The following is a 20,724-nucleotide window of genomic DNA, read 5'->3' as shown; positions in this document are numbered from 1 at the left end:
GGGAACGGGATCAGACCGAGGGGAACCGGATCAGAGCGGAGGGAACCGGATCAGACCGAGGGGAACTGGATCAGAGCGGAGGGAACCGGATCAGACCGAGGGGAACCGGATCAGAGCGGGGGGAGAACCGGATCAGAGCAGAGGGAACCGGACCCGGCAGGTGAACTCTACCTGGTACTGTCTGTTCCTGACGTAAAACAAAAGCGTCTTCATGGCGTCGGTCCGCTGCAGCCGCTGCACTCGCACTGATTAAAGCTTCAACGCAGACGCTCTAAACCCGTCCAGCTGTTCGCCGCGGCGATAAGAGCGCGTCCTGTGATTGTTTCCCTGCTCAGCATCTGCACAGGAAGGGACACATCTGGCCCCGCCCACAACGTGCAAACAACCCAAACACGACCAAACGTCCAGCGGCAGGAAGCACACGACTGTCGGCTCGTTCTGAGAATAAAAGGACAAATTAAAGCAGAGAGACGACGGCTTGGGAGGAAATCCAGGAAATGAAACATGAAAGTCTGAAGTCAGAGAGGAAGACTACAGGAGGAAGGCTGGAGCACCGACTGAAGGCCAAACACGTCAGGATTTTTTATTTCACTCGGTGTTAACTTTTCCACAAAACTTCAACAGAAATAGATAAACAATGTTTTAATTCCTGTCAATGGCAAAAGCACAAAGTGGAAAACAAGCTTAAGTTTATTATTTTTTCATTTTGTATTTCATTTTCTGTCCTTTAATATTTTAAATAATCACAATATTTAATAAAAAGTTAAAGAATGAACCAATATGAGATTTCTCTTCTGTTTTTACCCGTTTTACAGCCTCTGTAAACTTCAATCAAAATGTCAACAATGCAATTTCTACCGTTACTAAAATGAAAATAAATGTAATATTTGCCATTTACGTAGTTAACTTGAGTCAAAACAAGTAAAAGGAAATATTTTCTAAATCTACTTGAATTTAGAGGCATATTTTAAGAAAACCTTCATGTTTTCTTTACATCCACCGGAGCAGCTAGCCTGCACGCCACTGCTTTACAGCCATGAAACAAACTTTTTAAAACCTGCTTATTGTGTGATTATGGAAACAATTTAAACAATTAAATATTTTCACTTAAAATATAACAGATTATGTGTGGAAAAGTGCAAAAGTTTCAGTTAAAGTCTTTTTGTTTGAACATTTAGTTAACATTATTGTGCAGAATTCCTGATCCATGTCTCTCGTATCTTAAATGCATTTCAAGCAGCCAGACCAGACTTTGGCTGCTTTTCTTTATATTCTCTATGCAAAACTGAATCAAAATACCAAGAAAAAAACTTGGTATTTTTAAAAATATTTTTAAAAAGATCTGCTAAAATATATGATAAATATCTTAGAATACTTATGCAAAAAGTTCTGATTATGTAACAAAAACAAACAGAAAAAACTACTTCCTCTTGACCTTTAGGTTAAAAAAACCATCCAGGCTTTGATTTGATTTTGCAGACAAAACCACCAGAAGGACGCAGAGTTTTCATCAGTAATCAGTTTCATTAGCTGCATCCCAACAACAGGATGTTGGTTTTAGATCACAATCTAATCAGAAGACGTCTTCACTAAATATAAATAAAAATAAATAAATCAGCTTTGCTGAGTGATTTCTAAATTAAATAAAAATATAATTCCTTCTGCAAACTCTGGAGCTTTTTAAATTTAGCTTACAGAAGAAAAACAGCAAAAACTGGGACTTTGATGTTGGAATTATTCTGCCGGGGACCATTTCTGCACAAATCAACACGATAATAATAAAAATGTGTGCATTTTTTTAAATGATGCACCAGCAGTCAGACGTGCTGAACTTTTGCTCTACCAGATAATTTTTTAAAGGTTCAAATGTCTGAAGAAACTCCAGCAAGAAAAGCAGAAATCTGTTTTTGTGAGCAGATCAAAACGTTCTTTTTCAACCACTGGAGGTCTGCTTTTAAGATCTGTGCATTAAATGAACTTATACTGAAATACTGAACAGAAATAAAGTAATAAATAAAGTTTGAAATTGCACGTGTGTGTGCAGCGTTTGAAGATTTGAAACCAGCCGAAAGCTCAAATTTTCTGTCATAAAGCTGATATTAATTTAATTAAACCAAATCAAATTTATGTTTTGCTATCAGGCAGTTTGTGTCATTTTCTTGAGCAAAAATGTAGCAAAACCAATTGGTTTAAACGAAGATCGGATCAGATTAGAGTAGACTGAGGAAAAGAGTAAATTGTGTAAATAAAAGTTTCTGGGTCGACTGCGCAGGGAGACGGCCGTCCTCTCTGGCCTGCAGCTCTCTGCGTCCTGATTGGTCCGTTCCTGGACACAGAAAGCTGCACGGCGTTCAGGAAAAGTGGCGCCGGGTTACACAGATTACATCACCGCCCCATGACCTCACAATGGCAATCCCCACAATGCCTCTTTTACAGACTGACCGGCCCGTCGCCGCACTGCAACGCACCGCCTGAACCCAAACAGGAGAAGAAGAAGAAACATCTTCCTCTCGTCTCTCCTCCCCTGTGCTGCCTCGTCCCATCAATCAATATTTCCTCTCTCTCTCTGCATCATCCTGTCCAGCCGGCGTGGGAGGGGCAGAGGTTTCCATTTTAGGTGTTTAGGTCTGTGAGCGTACATTTCCTGCCTCTCCTCTCAAATACAAACCAGAACAACCAAAAAACAAATAAATACAGACCAGACTGGACGCCAGAATAGGAAAAACTCCAATGCTAACAAGCTGTTGAGCGACTGGACTGAAGAGTTTTAATGATAAAAGTGACGACAAGAACTATTTATATCGTTTTTAGGTCACTCACAGCCTCATAAACACAAATACTGCTCTTGAAAAACACTCCATTAGTCTTCTTTAGGATAAAGAAGTGTGATTTATATCACTAACCTGCAAACAGGAATTGATTTGGTCCGATTTTAAAATGTATTAATGCTTCCATTGAATAAAAAGTGGAGGAAATAGTAGAAATAACAATCCTAACTCATTAACTGGAGTTTATCGTGACAATAATAAATCAAAATTCTCATGATAAATGATAAACGATATGATAAATGGCCATCTCTAGGGCTGGACGATATGGCTTAAAAACGTATCACGATATAAGTATTTCATATCAGTCAATAATTATTGATCAGGTTTTTGTTTTAAATATCTGAAATACTAACAAACGGATGTTGTGGCCTTTTTTTTATCAAGTTTCTCTCCATGCCGTTGTTTTTTTTTTTTTTTTAAGCAGTTATGAAGCACATTGGAGAAACCTCAAACTGCTGCTGCGCACATGTCGTTGTCTGGTAACCAGAGAGTGAGTGAGTTGAAGCCCAACATTAGTTACATTCGTTTGCCATGAAAGTATGAACAGCTAAAGCCTTTCCTCTGCCTACATCTCCCAGAATGCTGTGCAGTTTCTGGATCAGAGAACTAGATAGAAGAGGTACAAACTGTCTGCTGTATGTTTCTCACCTAGCTAGCCCAACTAACTGACCACTTTGTGTGGCTTCAGGTGTAGTTCTTTTTCCTTTTTTATGGGCCTTTGAAACTAATGTTAGCAAGAAGCTAAGAGCGTTGACGTGTGTATAGATAAAACGAAGTCTATTTCTTTTGTCAAATATTTACTGTCCCAGCTAATTGACTAACTTGCCAGGCTAACCATTTCATGTCAAAAACAAACATTAGCAACAAGCTAGGAGAGGTCTAAACTGTCTACTTTATGTTTGTTACCAAGATAGCCAAGCTAATTAGCCACCTTATGTGGCTCATGATGTAGTTTTTCTTAGGGGGTTTTGAAAATAATATCAAGAAGCTACAAGTGTTAGCATATCTGCTAACACTTGTAGCAGACAAGTGTTAGCAGACATGCTAACACTTGTAGAATAAACAACCTGCTTATTTAGCTTTTAGTGCAATGCTTAGAGGAGTTGTCATTGTGACTCATACTGCAGTCCCAGCTAAGCAACTAGCTTGGCAGGCTAACAATTTTATGTCTAAAACAAACATTAGCAACAAGCTAGGAGAGGTCAGAACTTTCTACGAGTTACGAAGACAGCCCAGCTAATTGACAACCTTTTGTGGCTCCAAGTGTAGCTTTTTCTTAGGAAGGGCTGAAACTTGTGTTAGCAAGAAGCTAAGAGTGTTAACATGCCAGGAGGTAACACAAAGTTTAGTTCTTAATCTTCCAAATTACCCTTTTCAATCTTCTTACTGTCCCAGATAAATAATTAGCTTGTCAGGCTCGGTATTTATTTTGTTTTGAAACAAGTAAATTGGAGACAGAGTGTGTCTGGAACGTAAACAGCCTCCAGCTCGTTAGCTACCAAAGAATTCACCAAGCACGTCCGTCTTCACTTAATTCAGATTTGTTTTCAAAACTATGACAAACTTCATCAATACCACTGATATTTACTAAAAGCAAAAACCAAGAAATGATTTTTTTTTCAGTTATAAGTTTAATAATTAGTGTAGTAATGTGTGATGTTTTAGTAGTAAATGTTCCAGTATTTGTGCTTTAAAATAATCTTCATATATTTTTTCATTATATTATTATAGTGAAGCCAAGTTGTTTTTGTTCAGCTTCATCTAAATTCATTCACCCAGGTCATTTGTAACCTTGGTGTAAACACTTAGTGACTTGTTTACTAAGGAATATTCCCAACACACACCTGAGTGAGTCAAATGTGGGAGGTGTGTGTGTGTGTGTGTGTGTGTGTGTGTGTGTGTGTGTGTCTGCAAAAGACACCAGAAAAGTCAGTCCAGATGGCCGAAGGAGATTAAACACCATCTGCCAGAGAGCACTACGAACACACACACACACACACACACACACACACACACACACACACACACACACACACACACACACATGAAATGATTTACGGCTCCTGAATAATGACTTCTGTCAAGGAGAAATTTATGATTCATTTCTGTCCAACATTGGGGCTAATGGTCTTGTTTGGCAGCAAAATAAATAATTTAGTTTCCTTTTATAAGTCGTTGGGAAAAATGAGGCGATAGATACTTGAAAAAAAGATAGAAACTTTAGATTTTAAAGACTTTTGCACTTTATATTAAGACTCATAGCTTCTTTAGTACCAAAAAGATAAACTTTCAATTCTAACAAATATTTAGAATTTAAACTGGAAGACGTTTTAAATATCCAAAATAAATAAATAAAACAAAACAGAAACAGAAATATTAAATAAAATGAATTATTAAGTCTCTGTAATCACAACTGTCCTAGTTGAGATAAAAGAAGATTTTTATCATCCAGTTCTTGGTAGAAAGAGAAAAAAGGAGAAAATAGTGCAAATGGAAATTATTGTGCACATTTTAATTTATTATGCAATTAATTTATTTCTCGGTTACTCTGACATGCCTAAGTACAAATACAAACTCTGTTTTTATCTACTGATTTCTGCGTCTTCATTTGGAAAACTCTGGCTTGGTTTGTCTGATTCCTAAAGTAAGACTCTTTCCTGACTCAGAGCTGCTCCTCGTTTGAAAGCCAAGAAAGCAAATTAACGCAATTAAAGCTGCAGCGAATCAGAACCCACAACAAACAGAAAACCCGATTACAACGCCGTCGTTTGTTCTCGTGTGTGGTCAGAGTCGGCCTCAGAGAGTATGTGACCTCATCCTGATGAGACATGACACCATTTTAGCTGGAAACTCTCTCAAACACACACACACACACACACACACACACACACACACACACACACACACACGCAGGTTGCTGAGCTGAGGCAGATGGCAGCAGATGTTCGCCGGTCCCTCAGCGGGCCGCGATGCTCCTAATGCTGTCTGGAAAACATTTCTGGCTCTCTGAGGGATTCGCTGAGTGTTTGTGAGCGCTGCTGACTCAACGCTCGGCAGTATGTCAACTAAATGTGTTCTCCCAGTCACTCCAGACCCACTCCGATGAGTCGGAGGACTCCGCTGGGATGTGGGCGTTACTGTGTGCACTCAGGGTTTTACTGCCAGGAAGCACTAAGGTACAGCCATGTGTGATGCTGCGCTCAAATCACTGCAACAAATGGACTAAAAATCACAAAAGTGACAACATTTCAGCCTCAGAGAGTCCCGGTGTTCAGGTTCAAAGAGTTTATTAAGATCTCCTTTATACTTCACAATTAATCAACAAAATGCTTTAGTTTGAACCTAAAAACTAATAGAAGTTATGTGCATTTAAATCAGAATAAATTAATGACTGATTTTAAGAAGAATCTAGTATTAGCATTAGCGTCCACTAATTACTGCATTGCTGTAGATCTTTGGTGTTAGCTCGCAGAAAGTACTGCGTTGGTGAAGCACTTTAGCCTTAGCTTTCCCTATATACTGCGGTAGGCTAGCATTTAGCAATAAGTATATTGTTGTAACGTTTTAGCATTAGCTTTCCTTATATACTGCGTTAGGCTGGCACTTTACCAATAAATATCATGTTGTTGTAGTGTTTTAGCATTAGCTTCACTGCTTTGGTGTAGCATTTTAGCGTTAGCCGAGCAAATGTTTATGGCTAGTGCTATAGGGTTAGTGTAGCTAACTTTTGTTACTTTTAACCTGCTCATCCCTGTTAGCATCTTAGAGAAGCAAACGGATATAAAAAGCAGAATGATGACAAGATGGATCCAGGAATTCATGGCAAGCTACAGCTAATCATTGTCTTTAGAAGACTGAATTATTAAAACTGCTGCATGAAACCTAGTTTATTTTTGGACTTGCAGACAAACATTATCAGAGCGAATATGCAGATGAGGGTCCAAATGTTGCCTCCTGACCTCAGGCAGCTACTTATGATTAACAGAAAAATTAACTCTGAAGGACCTCAGCAGGATGAGAGAGCAGGCTGACACTTTGAGCGTCTATAAAGCTGCAGAGTAAAGAGCTTCTGCATCGTGACACAGAAACAAAACCGCCTCATTACCTCCATGTAACCAACTCTGAGTAAAACCAGTGGAACAGTATAAATCAGTCATTAACAGCTCTGTGATGTATTCACCCTCACACACCCAGCGATCCGATCCGGCGCTGGGAACGCCGTCCAGCTGAAGCAGCAGAACCTCGGCTCTGATCTATAAGCCATCTCTCCTCTGCATTTAAAAATCGATGCGTGGCGTCTGATCTGGCAGACCGGCCGGCGAACATCAAGCGGCCTCCGCTTTTATCAAAGTATAAAACATCCTGGATTATCCACCAAACGGGGCGGTTGGTGGATAATCCCTAACCCTAACATTAGCTGCAGAACGTCCACGAGACGCAGGAAAATCTGAAAATTATGCTAAAACACAACAATGAGCAGCAAAGACTGAAAACCCAAAACAATTTCTGCTCAGTCAATCCAGCAACATTTCAAGACGAAATTACCTGAAAAATCAGACAGACGCAGCAAATATGATCAATATCTGTAGAAATATGATCGGACATTTATCTGCAGGTTTCAGTAAGTCACATTTAATATTTTAAGACATTTTCAAAGCCAACTTGAATAAACGGTAAGACAGAAAAAAATATAAAAACAGAGAATTATTGAGTTGGCAACAGAAGTGAAACAAACAGCTGGTGTAACAAATTATAGACGCAAAAATAGCTAGCTAGCTAGCTAGCATTAGTTTTAACCATCTCAAGACACAGAATGCAATGAAGATGCTACTGAAAGTTTTCCCCCACTGAATAGACTGAAAATCTGATATTTTAATAAATCTGTTTCTGCTTTCTTTGTAATTTTGTAGTGAACAGAACCACATAAACATTTCTGATTAAACTGAGCTAAAACAGGAAGAGCTGACTCAAACAAAAAAACAAACCTTTAATAAAGTGTTTAATTATGAATTTATCTTTTAATAAAACAACCAGGTGAAACTCTTAATGTTCTGACCAACAATTATTCACAAATTAATCTCCAAAAAACCTTATTTCATTAAAATCTTGAATGTTTAATTTACTATTTAAAAAGAGATTATATTTAAAAATTTTGTTTTTAGATTTGTGCTTTTATCTTTATTTATTTTGGTTAAACCAGGTGAATTTAACCCAGATGAGAAAAACCACAGATTGTAAACGTTTTGATACATTTCTCACGTTCTGTCTGATTGAAACCACGACTTTCAGTCATTTTACGTAACAAACAAAGTAAAGCAGAACTGAGAAGAGGAAGCAGAACGATGTTCTTACTAGTGAAAATCTTAAAAGTGTGGCGTACTTTGTAATCAAAGTACGCCACACTACTTTTTGCACATATTCAGCAAAAAGTCTGAATATGTGCATTGAACAGTGATTTTACTAAATCATTACTTAGTAAAATCACTGTTCAATGCACATATTCAGACTTTTTGCTTGTTTTTCTTTGTTAAACATTTCAAGTTCAGTCAGACTGGATGAAAAACATCTGCTTTCACATTTTGTTTAGGTCTACACTTTGACTAGACCAAACTGTCCAAACTTTTTGCAAATTTAAAACTACTTTTGGACCACAAAATACATTACATTAAAAAATGTTAGATTTTTTTTTCCACATTTTTATGAAATCTGTACATCATTAAACATCCAGAACATAAAAAAACCCACTTTTGATTGTTGCTTTACTAAAAGAAAAACAAATAATTTCCACATTTTGAGGGTCATCAACTGTTTTCCATTTTATTGACCAAATAAAGTAGATTTTTTTGGTCATCTGTGATTCCCTGCAGTAAAAGCTCCGAACCAGCAGAAAGAAAGCAGAATGATTAATGCCTAATCCGAAATAACTCCTGGAACGTGACGAGGGTTGGCGGGAGGATTTATTCCCTCCCAGGATGACTCACAGGTTTGAAAATGAGCCACACTGTGTTTCACTTTCATCCCAGCAATTATCCAACAGCAGGAGTGGGCGCAGAGTTTCTCAAACCGCGGATAAATCATCACAGATCATAACTCCGCTCCGCGGGAAAGCGATCCCGACTAGAGTCAGGAAGGTGTCGTCGTTAATAGAAGCTAACAGGCGAAGCTAACAGCCGAGGCTAACGGGCTAAGCTAACCGGGACCGGGACGAGAGCAGGACTTACGGTGCAGGCCGGCATCGAGTCGTCGTCCCCCGCTGCGTCTTCCGGGTCGTGGTGCGCCTCCTGCAACACACAGAGGTCACACCTGAGTTACCGTGGCAACGGGACGATTAGCGACGCCGTGACGTTGGGTCCTCCCAGGAGGACGACACGTCACGGCGTCACGTTTCCACAAGGAAAACAGAAAACATCACTGAACTACAGAAATACATGAAATGATTCATGTTTACCTCTAAAATATCCTGATATAAAAAGGTTCAAAAGTTAATGGAATAAAACAGGGTACTTATGTTTCCTATATATTATATATATATATATATATATATATATATATATATATATATATATATATATATATATATATAAAATATTAATATCACATATTAATATTATATATATTAATATATAATATTTAAATCAATATTGTATATTAACAATAAATTAAATAAATTAAAACACAAAAAAATTATACAGTTAAATACTTTATCGAAATAATTATATGCATTTTATATTAATAAATATTTTAGATCTGGATCTGTTTTCTAAACTGTATTTGTTGTAAATTTATACCATTTAAATAAACTTAACTGACCTAAAGATGTTAAGAAATATTTTTTAAACTAGTATATTTAAAGTAATTTTACATGTCTGCCTCAGCTCTATTTTCATTATAATATAAAATTAACTGATTTTATTTATTTATTCAACAGAAAATGTAATCCAAAATACCCAGTTTACTGTATTTTGTTTAAATGTTTTCAGCATCATTACTTTCACCACCACCACCATGATGTTACGTCAGATTTGAATTAATTCCATCAGGCAGATCATCGGCCGCCCTGCTGCAGCAGCAGCTGGGATCCAGATACCGATAGCCCTGCCGCCACCGCCTGATTAAAACAATAATGGCAATAAAAGCTTTTATTTACTGGGATTATATTCTGCAGCAGCTGAACAGAAAAGCTGCAGGCGGAGAGAGAAACGGATCAGAACCAGAGGAGAATCGGCGCTGACGCTGCAGAAAGACGGTTTATTCATCTGGAAGGAAAACTTTTTAAATTTAATGTTGGAATCAGAAAAACATCTCAGGATTCATCTGAAGGGCTCATCTATTTCTAATTTCTACAAGTTTGCAGGATTTATTCTTTTAACTTTTAGCATTTAAACTTTTAGTTTTCTTTTAAAACAAACAGTAAAGGTTAAATATTTCACTACCTTCATCAGTTCAAGATACTTTCTTTAAAATATTTAGATTCTGTCCAAAGTCGAGAACTTTTTCCAAAGTTTTTTCTCAATCCTTTCGTTCATTTTGTGACGTTTTTCTGATCATTTGATTCACAATTTTAGTTTATATTAAATTTAAATCAATTTAACAGAAAAAATGTAAGAAGTTTATTTGAGTTGAAATCTGCTTCAGCTAAAAAATAATAATATTGGATCTAGAAGTTGCTAATTTACTAAGAAAAACCTTCCGATAAATTAAATTCAGATATATGTCATTGGTCCCAAAGGTAATTTAAATGTTGTGACTCATATTATTTAAAATTATTAAAAGATTAATATAAAACCAGACAATTCAACCAGGAGCCCACAGCATCACTGCTTTTAATCAGATAAATCAACTTCATCTAAACCACAAATTCAACCAATCAAGTTACTTTAAAAGTGTTTTTATGAGTTCAGTATGAAGAAATAAACCTAAAATCATGAGTAAATTTATGAGGAAACATACCAAAAACCACACAGGAAAGTTGTGAAAATGCTGCAGAGGGAAAAACAAGAAGTGTTCGAGTGAATAAACGTCTATTATTTCTAACAGAAAACGGCACATCAGGTTTTTCAGGCTGGGTTTTCTTACAGCAACAGAAAACATTCTGCAGCTCTAACCCCGCAGAAAATTAAGGTATTACAAGATAAACTCAATAAAAACAGTATTTTTATTGGATTATTGAGATTTATGAAGGAGCAGCAACTTGGAACGCTGCTGGTTCATCAGACAGAAAATGTTTTAAAGTATTTAATAAATAACTAGAGAACATGGAGATAAGGGCAGCTGAGCGGTTCATGCTAACTCCATCGTTAGCATGAAGGATGTCAGTGAGAACTAAAGATCTGACCTTTCAGCTCAGAGCTGTTAGCTGCTGATGTCATCATGATGCAGCATGTTGGCGCTGCTCCGTTAGCTCTGATTGGCTCGACTCTTATTGATCATTCATTGGTTGAATCTTTGCTGTTTGGACAATTATCTCCTCGGCTGGAAGGGATTTTCTTACATTATTATTTTTATTTTGCTTTGGGTCAATTTTTATGATTGGTAACCGCAGTAACACTGTTTTTACAACTGGAAGCAGCTGATTAGCATCTCAATAAGACCTGAACTTTGACCCCCAATCACAGGGGATTTGAAAAAGAAGCTTCATGGATGCAGAACAGAGAGAGAGATCCCCTACTCCAACATCCCTCTGATCAAACACCCAGAGAGAGATTTAAATAGGAGCAGCAAAAACAAACGAGGTGGGTTAGCAGAGCTAGCTAACAGCTCCTGTTGCTGTAGAATATCATCTCTGCCTCCTTAAAATCAAACTGTTAGCATGTCATGATGTTCCAGTAACCTTGGAGCTGAGAATGACGTAACACCTGAGTTAGCGGCTCGGTTAGCGTAATCGGAGAGGTTGTTCTTCCAACATGGCAACGCTCAAGTAGCCGTTCTTTGTAATACCTCTTTCAAATGTTATACTTTTCACTTTTAATTTGTTCAGTTCAACGTTACATGCAGCATTAATTTGAGACACAGTCTAACAGCTTACAGTTGTTGCTGTTAGAGGAGCAGCCATGTTGGATCTCCAAGTCTACGTTTGAAAAATGTTCAAATTTTCTGACACAAAAGTAAAAATTTCCAAGTTCTGATTACAAATGGAAGGCAGCATTAAAAAGAAATGGCAAAAGCAAATGAGGTGGATTAGCAGAGCTAGCTAACCACTCATGATGTCATCCAGGACATGTTACTGTGGAATACCATCTGCTGCCTGGATGTTGAGCTGTTAGCATGTCGTTACAGTCATACAGCAGCAGCCTTCAATCAGAAGCATCTTCAGGTTTGTTGGAAGACTGACTGCTACAGCATCACCACCCAATCTTTGAAAATACTTTCACGATATGAATTACATTTAATTTCCTTTGGGAGAAATAAAGTATTTGTGAATTAAACTGAATTTAATCTAGAATGGAGGACACGATCAGAAGCTGATCAACGGCGCCATGATGGATTTATTTCTTCTTCTTTTGTTTGAAACGGTGAGGCAGGTTTGGCGTCTCGTTGCATCAGAAGTCGACCGGGTCGGATCAGGTCAATGAATCGATAAAATATGCAGGAGTTTCCTCAGCAGAACAAAGAAGCAGCTCAAGGTGAAGCATGTTGTTCAACCTGAACCTCACCTGATGGGAATGCGGCCTTAAAGGGAAAGGGAATGCGGCCTTAAAGGGAAAAGGAACGCGGCCTTAAAGGGAAAGTTTACCCAAAACACTCAGCAGAGGAATGTCAGGAATCCTGCTTTATGTTTGTGCAGCACCTGAATCCTCTCACCAGACGACGGTTCATGTTTTCACCAAAACTACAGGACCAAATGAAAACACACCTGATCTCAGCTCTCACTGTGGAGCCGATGACTTAAATTAAATAATGTTTTAATTTGACTTTTTTTCTAACCATTTTACCCCCTCTTTGAATTTTTTGTTGTTATTGGATCAGAGTTTTTATATTATTTGTTACTTTTTGAAGGACTGGGTTTTTTATTTGGTTATTATAATATTTTATCTTTATTTCTGAATGTCTTTAAGAATTTGACTAAAATTTTATGTGAATAAAATTTTCCTTTATTACAATTTTATTTTCATGATTTTTATTATTTTAATCCAATATTCCTCATTTGTATATTTTTAGCCATTTTTTTTATTGTGCTGAGATAAATTTTATTAATATTTTAATGTGATTTCTTTGGATTCTTTCTTAATTTAATTTTTAATTATTATATATTTCTACTGCATTTTTACATGTTTTTTTATTAAACATCTTTTTTTATGATTAACTTGTAATATTTTTATTGTGTCACTTTTATTTTGAGTTATTTTCATTTTTTATTATTTTTCATATTTCTTTTACTTTTATTTCTTTTTTATTGTTTCTCTTGTTAACTGCAAAGTAAAACTCTGATCAGGAAGTTTCTGAATTTGTCTTCGATTGTTTCTGGTGAGTTTCTGCGGTAAATAAACTCTGATCTGCAGAACGGAGCTGCAGTCGTTTTCATTTCCACATCTCAGCAGAAAACTGAAGCCTCTCTCTGATCTGCTCACAGAACCAGGTCTGCAACACGCTCTGCATTTCTGTCTTGTGGTCTGGAAGAAGTTGATCTAAAAGTTGCTGCGCTGCGCCGCAGAGGAAGGAGCAACCAGGGGTCAAAGGTCGGTTTTTCAGCGCGTTCCTGTGCGGCGGCGGCGCAGGTTCAGGCCTGTCAGCAGCAGCCTGAGTGACTCAGAGCTTCTGAGCCGTTTGTGAATCTTTCTTTTTACCATTTCTCCACGCCTCCCATGTGACGCCTCGCGCAGGAAACAGACACTCTCACTCTTCCTGAGTCATGGCGTCGCAGCGGCTCCGCCTCCCGATGTTTATCAAGACTCGATAGGAGGAAGGAGAGGAAGAGCAAAACATTTCGACACTGACGGAGATCTTGCACTTCACAAAACAAACCTGAGCTTCATATTTCAAAATGAATTAATCCAAAATATCTCAAACTTCTACCAATAAAAGTCATTCCAGTGGCGTCACAGAGGCCGGTACCAGGATGCAACCAAGGTCCATTTCCACAAAAACAATCCAAACATAGAAATGCACCAATCTAAAAATTTGGGCCGATATTGTTGTCATTTGTTACAAACATTTCTGCTGTAGTTGGACAAACATCACATGACTAATTCCATCTTCCTCTCCCAGAAACTGAAACAAGAACAAAATAAATATTGGTTATAAATATCGGCCCAGTTATATTTATCGGACCGGTACCAGTATGTTAATATTGACTATTGCTGCACCGCAACATCAAAAAGAATTATGCCAGGACTTAAACGGCTTCATTCTGATTAATTAATGGCATTTAAAGACATAATTAATTGCTGTTTTTCTTGTTGTTTTTTAAACAAACAACAGTTCCAGTTTATAGACGATGGAGGTTCTGGAAGGTTCTATGGTCCGGGTTAATCCAGCTCCTGTTTCCCACTGTAATCCCTCCTCTGGGTGGATTTATCAGATTTCCAGATTCCTCCAGAATCCTTCGATGATCTCAAAGTTCTAATAGAGAAACGTATAAAAACCTTTCAGACAAACACTTTAAATATTTTAGGAGTTTCCTGAAGCCTCCGAGTCGCTTACGGCCAAAATCTGATCAGAATAAATCCCAGCTTTATCCATGTTTCATTTTGATCCATATTCCTGTTTTTTAGTGGTCCAGTTCCTGGGCTTTAATCAAAGCAGCAGCAGGAGAATCCTGGGATGGAGAGACAGTCCCAGTACCGGGTCCCAGTAAGGAATCCATCCAGAACCAGTTCTCCCATTCTGCAGGTAAATCACTCCGACCCACTGGGTTTCCTCTAAAACACAGAAACAGACGATTCTCTCTTCCAACCCACTGAAGATCAAATGGACTCTTGTTAGCGATGATCTGATTGCAATTTTCTGACCTGATGATTCTGATTTTATCTAATTTGTTTGTCTGAAAAGTCGCCAAATTTATTGACTGATGTCAGTAAATCTGTCATCAGCTCTCTCACAGCGGAGGAAAGGAGACAGTGGCTGATTTTCAGACGTTTGCAGAGTTAGAGAAGATGTGAGTGTCAGCCAATTGCTGATCCACCAAAACTGAGAAAATCGGGCCGATTTATCAACACGCCTGCACTTTTTAGTGCCTTTTTAAATCACGATAAGAGTTGTTGTCTTAACAAGTAATCCGTTTTTTCTGATTGAATAAAGGCAAAGAAAAGTAAAAATGTATATTTAACAAGACTGGCATCAGTAATGTTTAGGATTCATTCCCACCAGCTCTGCTCAGTCCGCTTTAACCCGACTCCAGTCCGTTCGTTCAGAAAGTCCGGTTCAGTTGGTGAGGTGTGAATGCTAATCAAACTCTGGTCCCCCACTAACCTCAGTTTCAGTTCTGTTAAAGTGAAATCTGGTTCAGTTCAAATGCAAATGCAAGAAGTGGACTACAGCACAGTGAATTCTGGGTAAATACAACCAAAACAAACACACTAGCGTAGCACTACCAAACAAATTTATGTCGCTAAAATCTGATGCCACTCCATTTTTGTTTACATTTTCTGAAACGGAAAGTTCCGGTCAGTGTCGTCTTGACAGGTTTTTATGTCTCAGAAGACATGAGACATGAGACACTGCACCAAGAACCTACAGTGGTTCTTGGTGCAGTGCCCCCACAGGGCAGGAGGGGAACAGGATTTTCAAAGGGTTTTGTTGGTTTCACTCAGAGCAGTGAGAAAAATGTAACAAATGCTGCAATTTTGGTTCCCAATCGAGCTGGCGGGAGAAACGGCTGGTGGTTTTTAACCAAAGACAAAGGAGAAATCCTCCAAAAGCTAAAATCTGACGCTTCCATTTTTATTTACATTTAGTGAAACAGGAACTTGTGCTCGGTCTATTCTAGGAGAGAAATCAGCCATTTATGCCTTCAAACTGACTTTTGTCCCAGTTTTCACTTTAAATGTGAGGTAAAACATGAACTTCTCTGAACTTGTAGTTTTCAGGAGTCGGTTTTCCTCCCACGCTGCTGGAAAACCCCTTGCATTTTAATATGCATCACAAAGTGCAGCTCAATCCAGATCAGACGGCTGGAAGCGGCTCGTTATGCAAAAATCTTCCCCGCAGACGAGAACAGGACCAATAAAACACGGTTTTGTTCAGAAACTAAACGGGTCACAGAGCGATGAGCTCCAGTTTTTACACAACTACAGGTGAAATCTGTTCATTAATCTCTAGATGGGACAACAAAAGGCTTCAGAATATTTTAGATATTTTGGTTTCAGCATCAGCTTATCCTCCATCTTTGCAGATATGACTTCCAGTTTTGTCACAGTGACAGACAGTAGTGATGCTGTGGGCTCCAGCCTCCCCCTGCAGCAAGATGTTGTTGCATTTTCAGAGCAATAGGTGCATTAATTGATCCGGACAAATAGATTCTGGTCGTCTGCAAACGCTCCTTCAGCTAAAATTCATCTGGAAGTTAAAGTTGGACCGGCTGTCGGGTTCCTGCAGGAGAGTGGAGCTGCTCTGAGGTGTCCTGTTTCCTGTAGCATCCGCTCCTCTGAGTACATACTGATCGCTCAAAGTGCTCTGTAATCTCATTTTTCCCTCCTGCGAATCATTTCACGCATTTAAATCGCATTTCTGCAGCTTCGTCAGAATTCTTTCACATTTCCACCCTTTGGGTGCCAGATTTGTCAAAAATGTGCAGAAAATGACAGCCAACTGTCTGTTTTAAGGGATGAAATTGATTTTAAAGGAAGCAGGTTGGCATTCAGGAAAGTTTTTGGGTATAATATGATTAACGCAACATTTTCTTCCAGGTTTCCCTTTAGATTTGCATCCCCGTCGGCAGAGGAGGTTCCAGTTGCAGCCGCTGCTGGACTTCATGTCACATTTTTCTCTCTCTACAAGTTCAAGCTTGCTTCAGCAAATATTTAACCCATCTGTTGGCTCAGGAAGCAAACCGCTGACAACTCTTAGTATTTGCATCCCATGCGATAAAACAATAATAAATACAGCGAATGAAACGGTCCTCTTATAGCGGTAATTTAATTTAAATAAATCATTATTGGTGTTTTTATGCACACAGAGTTTTTTAAAGGATCTGCACTCTGAGTAAAAGTATTTTAAGTTTTTAGCATCTTTATGCATTTTTGTTTTTCACTAAAACTGAGCTTTTGATTAGGTTTGTCACATTAAACAATAAATTAATTTCATTTGCATGATTTACAGTTTCTCTCTTTTTCTACCAAAAGCAGGATGATAAAGATGTTCAGTTTGGTGTTTTGGTCTCAACTAAACCTTTATAAGGATAATTTTGTTTACAGAGACTTCATAATGAAATTTATTTGTTTCTGTTGTTTTATTTAGTTTTGATATTTAAGATGTCTTCCAGTTCCATTAGAATTTAAAGTTCACTGATCTTTTAGAAAGTTTTGTTGCATTATTAAGCTATTACTACTATATTACATGAAAATGGACTCAAAACAACAATATTATCGTTTATCGCAGTAACTTATGGGACAATTTATCTTCCATTATGATTTGTTATTATGACAGGCCTATGTTTGGGGACATATTTCTGTGGATTAAACAGTTCATCCTCATTTAAACCTTCTTATTATGAAAGTTACCTTTAATATTTCTGTTTCAGCTTTCAGGTAAGTTATTTAAAGTTTTTCATCCTGCAGGCTGAAAGCTGCAAACAGTCATTTACTGTTCATTTAAATGTTTTTTTGTTTTGCTTGTTTTTGTTTACATCCTTAAGTTTCATAAGGATGTAAACTTTCATAAGTTTGGAGCAGTTTTATCGGCAGGTTTTTATCGTTCCTGCTCATCTTACTGTCACATCGCTCTGGTTAAACATGTTGCAGCTTGTTTTGGACATGAAGCTCAGCTTTAACTCTAAGTAAACTCCAGCTTCTTTTAGAGCCAGGAAAACTGTTTTTAGGGTGTAAAAGTTATTCATCCTGCAGGCATTTAGCGTTTTGAAGATGTTTTTCGTGTTTCTGGAGGAGGTTCTGCACCTACTTCCAGGTAGTTGGAGGTTCTGGTTCTGGTCCAGCCCCTGCGCTGCAACATGAGGACAAACGGAGCCGCTCACCTCTCCAGCCGTCCCCCCCACCGGCATCTTCTGCCAGGGATCCGCCAGCTGAGCCAGAGGCATCTTCTTCTTCTCCTGGGGCTCCCGCTCCTCCTCCTCCTCTTCTTCTTCGGTTTAATTCCCGCTGCTCTCCGTAGCCTCTTTAAACTCCGGCCGTCTTCTCTCTCTTTCTGCTTCTTCTCTTCCTGGTAAAATGTTGCGAGCCTCTCTCCCTCACTTTCTCTCGGTCTGTGGTCCCGTTTCTGAGTCGGCGGGACGCGAACCGAGCCGAGCCGAGCGAGCAGGGGCTAATTCCGGCTATGGTGTGGCGCAGAGACCGCCCCTTCCTCCTCCGGGGAGACAAACATGAAGGGAGGACGCCCTTTTCTCGGAAACTGCTCCACCTCTACAATCTCTCTCTCTCTCTCTCTCTCTCTCTCTCTCTCTCTTGCTTCCGTTCTTTCCCAATATGGCGGCCGGTGTCAGCTTACCTGTCCGTCAGGCGGCTGACGTCACCGTGCGTCACGTCGGGAGGCGGCACCTGAGAGAGCTAAACTTCAGGATGAGTCAGTCACTGACCACACTGGAAAAACTACACAGAGGCAAGTTTACTCACATTTCTGAATCACAGCCTCCAGAAATACAAAAACAGAAAACTGCTCCTAAAGCTGGAATTACTCTGAACTGTCAAAATGGCAAAGAATAATAAAAAAAATAATAATCCTTATAAAGACTGTTTTTCTTACTGCTCTTTGTGTGTGTGTGTGTGTGTGTGTGTGTGTGTGTGTGTGTTGTAATTGATTATTCTGTGTTCTGGTAACCTGATGTGTTTGCAGTACTGAAGTGTGAATGAAGCATGTAATGTACAAAGTGGCAAAGCAGAATAATAAAATACATTAAGTAACTAAAAAGTTACTTAATTAGCAATTATAATAAACCAAAAGTGTAATTGTAGCGTACTGTAATCACACTACTAATATATAACATATGTAATGCTAATATACTGAAAATACATTAAAGATATATTTTAAATGTAATTCAATCACAAAAATAGTACAATCAAAATATACGGAGAGCATGTTTATATTACATAAAATGCAATACTAAGTTTAACTTTAGTTGTTCCAAAAAAGTATGTGAAAGTACAATTAGTGCACTTTAAATTGTACCTTAATACAATTTACATGCTTAGTATATTTATTTTTCACCAGGGAAGTTGAAACAATAAAGATTAAAATCATGAAAACGCTCCCCACTGAGGCCTGTTGGGAGATTATGATCTCGATGTTGTTGAGGGACACGTTTGTTGTGCCGTAGAGGCTCATGGGAACTGTAGTTTAACTCTTCTGACTATGGAAATACTGGAGGTTTTTAAACTTTCGCTTTGTTTTCTTTCAGTCTGTAAAATCTATCTGAGATTTCAGATTAAATATTTATTCACACGAATCAAACTTTGATTCTAGACGCTTCCGGTTAGTCATGAAAACTCACAAGTCACGTGACTTTGAAATAGAAACTGAAACTAACTTTGTTCTCCTTCAGCTCAGACTCCATTTTGAGGAAAACCTTGTCGTCTTGTTAATAGAGGTAAGTGTTGCAGCTCCATGTTCCTCCGTGTCTCTTTCGGGTCTCTGGAGCTTTTTCTACTTTTCTATCGGATAAAAGTTCCGCCCACAGCGGCTTGTCGGGGCTCCACGGCTCTATCGGCCGTTTCTCATCGGGTTCCTTAGCAGTTGGGCTTCATTTTACTGAATCTAAGGGCGGATCAAGGAAGTGTTTAGATACACAAAATACATTTATTTCAATGTAAGACTTTATTGTGAAACGTTGCTGCTTATAAATTGCTGTTATATGAGGCTACAGATGAATTTATGTTTCACGAGAGAAATATTTCACCAAGTGGGCAGAACTTAGTTAACCTAGAAAAACTGCGGGATCCGCCATGACAGTAGGTAATCTGTTTGTGTGCAATAATGAACTTTAAAAATATAAACTAAGGAATTAATTCATCTTTTTAAGAGCAGAACTTTACGAAAAACGTATTAAAGTTATAAACTACGAAAGGAGTATTAGGATAGTACTAATAAAAAAAGAAAATAAAGTCATAATATTACACGAATAAACTCATGTGATAATATTCTAGAATAAAGTTGCAATATTATAACTTAATTCTTGCAATTTTGAGACTTTATCCTTTTGTTATTTTTTTTATTTCCTTCGTGTGTCCATAAAGCTCCTTCCTGTTAAACTGCTTTTCCTGAGTATTTAAATCCTAAAATGTGACACATCTCTCCTTCCTCTGCAGTCTGGGGTTCATCAGAAACTGAAGTTTCTCTGATCTGTGGAGTCAAAGCAGATTTAAACTCAACAGATTTCCCTCTTCCTCCTCTCTGAGTTGTTTCTTTTCCAGTTGGACTTGTTGTTTCTCCTGCAGCAGTGAGAAACTCTTTGTCTCTCTAAGCTGGAAACCTGAACAGATCTGCTGGAAGCTGAGAGATCAGATCCTCCTCATGATCTCCATGGATCACCTGATCCTGAATCTCTCTGATTGTTGGTCCGTCTGGAAAATATTCCTTCCACATATTCCTGCCTCTCTGACTGAACCGACTCTCAGCAGGAGGACTGGCAGCCCGTCTAAAGGAGGTCTGGACCCCAAAGGTTTCAGAACCGCTGCTTTAACTGAGCCCATCTGTTCAGGACCAACACATCACCACTTCATAGGAAATGTTCACTCCTTCATTCACTACATCTGACCTCACTCTGGATGTTTCTGCAGACCTGGAACATGAT

At 38.4% G+C, this 20,724-nt stretch overlaps 1 protein-coding gene and 1 long non-coding RNA gene across 3 annotated transcripts in view; one reads left to right on the top strand and one right to left on the bottom strand.

The window, feature by feature from the left end:
* The window catches only part of rps6ka3b (ribosomal protein S6 kinase, polypeptide 3b), a 50,192-nt gene extending 31,678 nt beyond the window's left edge, over nt 1-18,514 (bottom strand). Inside the window, exons 1-2 of one of the 2 annotated variants that reach the window (XM_007541539.2) lie at nt 17,956-18,514; nt 9,050-9,109 (exon numbers count right to left, since the gene is read on the bottom strand). In XM_007541539.2, coding sequence (XP_007541601.1) covers nt 9,050-9,109; nt 17,956-18,018 — 123 coding nt within the window. In that variant the 5' untranslated portion in view covers nt 18,019-18,514. Of the gene's footprint in view, nt 1-171; nt 287-9,049; nt 9,110-17,955 lie in introns of those variants that run through there. The other variant, XM_007541541.2, reaches the window with a different exon arrangement.
* A 603-nt stretch (nt 18,515-19,117) lies between these two features.
* Nucleotides 19,118-20,724, top strand: part of LOC107834417 (uncharacterized) — a 3,620-nt gene continuing 2,013 nt past the window's right edge. The window contains exon 1 of the long non-coding RNA XR_001660209.1: nt 19,118-19,521. This is a non-coding gene — a long non-coding RNA (uncharacterized LOC107834417). The remainder of the gene's footprint in view (nt 19,522-20,724) is intronic.

This window comes from Poecilia formosa, unplaced genomic scaffold (genome assembly GCF_000485575.1).
Source record: "Poecilia formosa unplaced genomic scaffold, Poecilia_formosa-5.1.2 Scaffold616, whole genome shotgun sequence".
Lineage (NCBI taxonomy): Eukaryota > Metazoa > Chordata > Actinopteri > Cyprinodontiformes > Poeciliidae > Poecilia > Poecilia formosa.
This window is presented reverse-complemented; position numbering and strand designations above follow the sequence as displayed.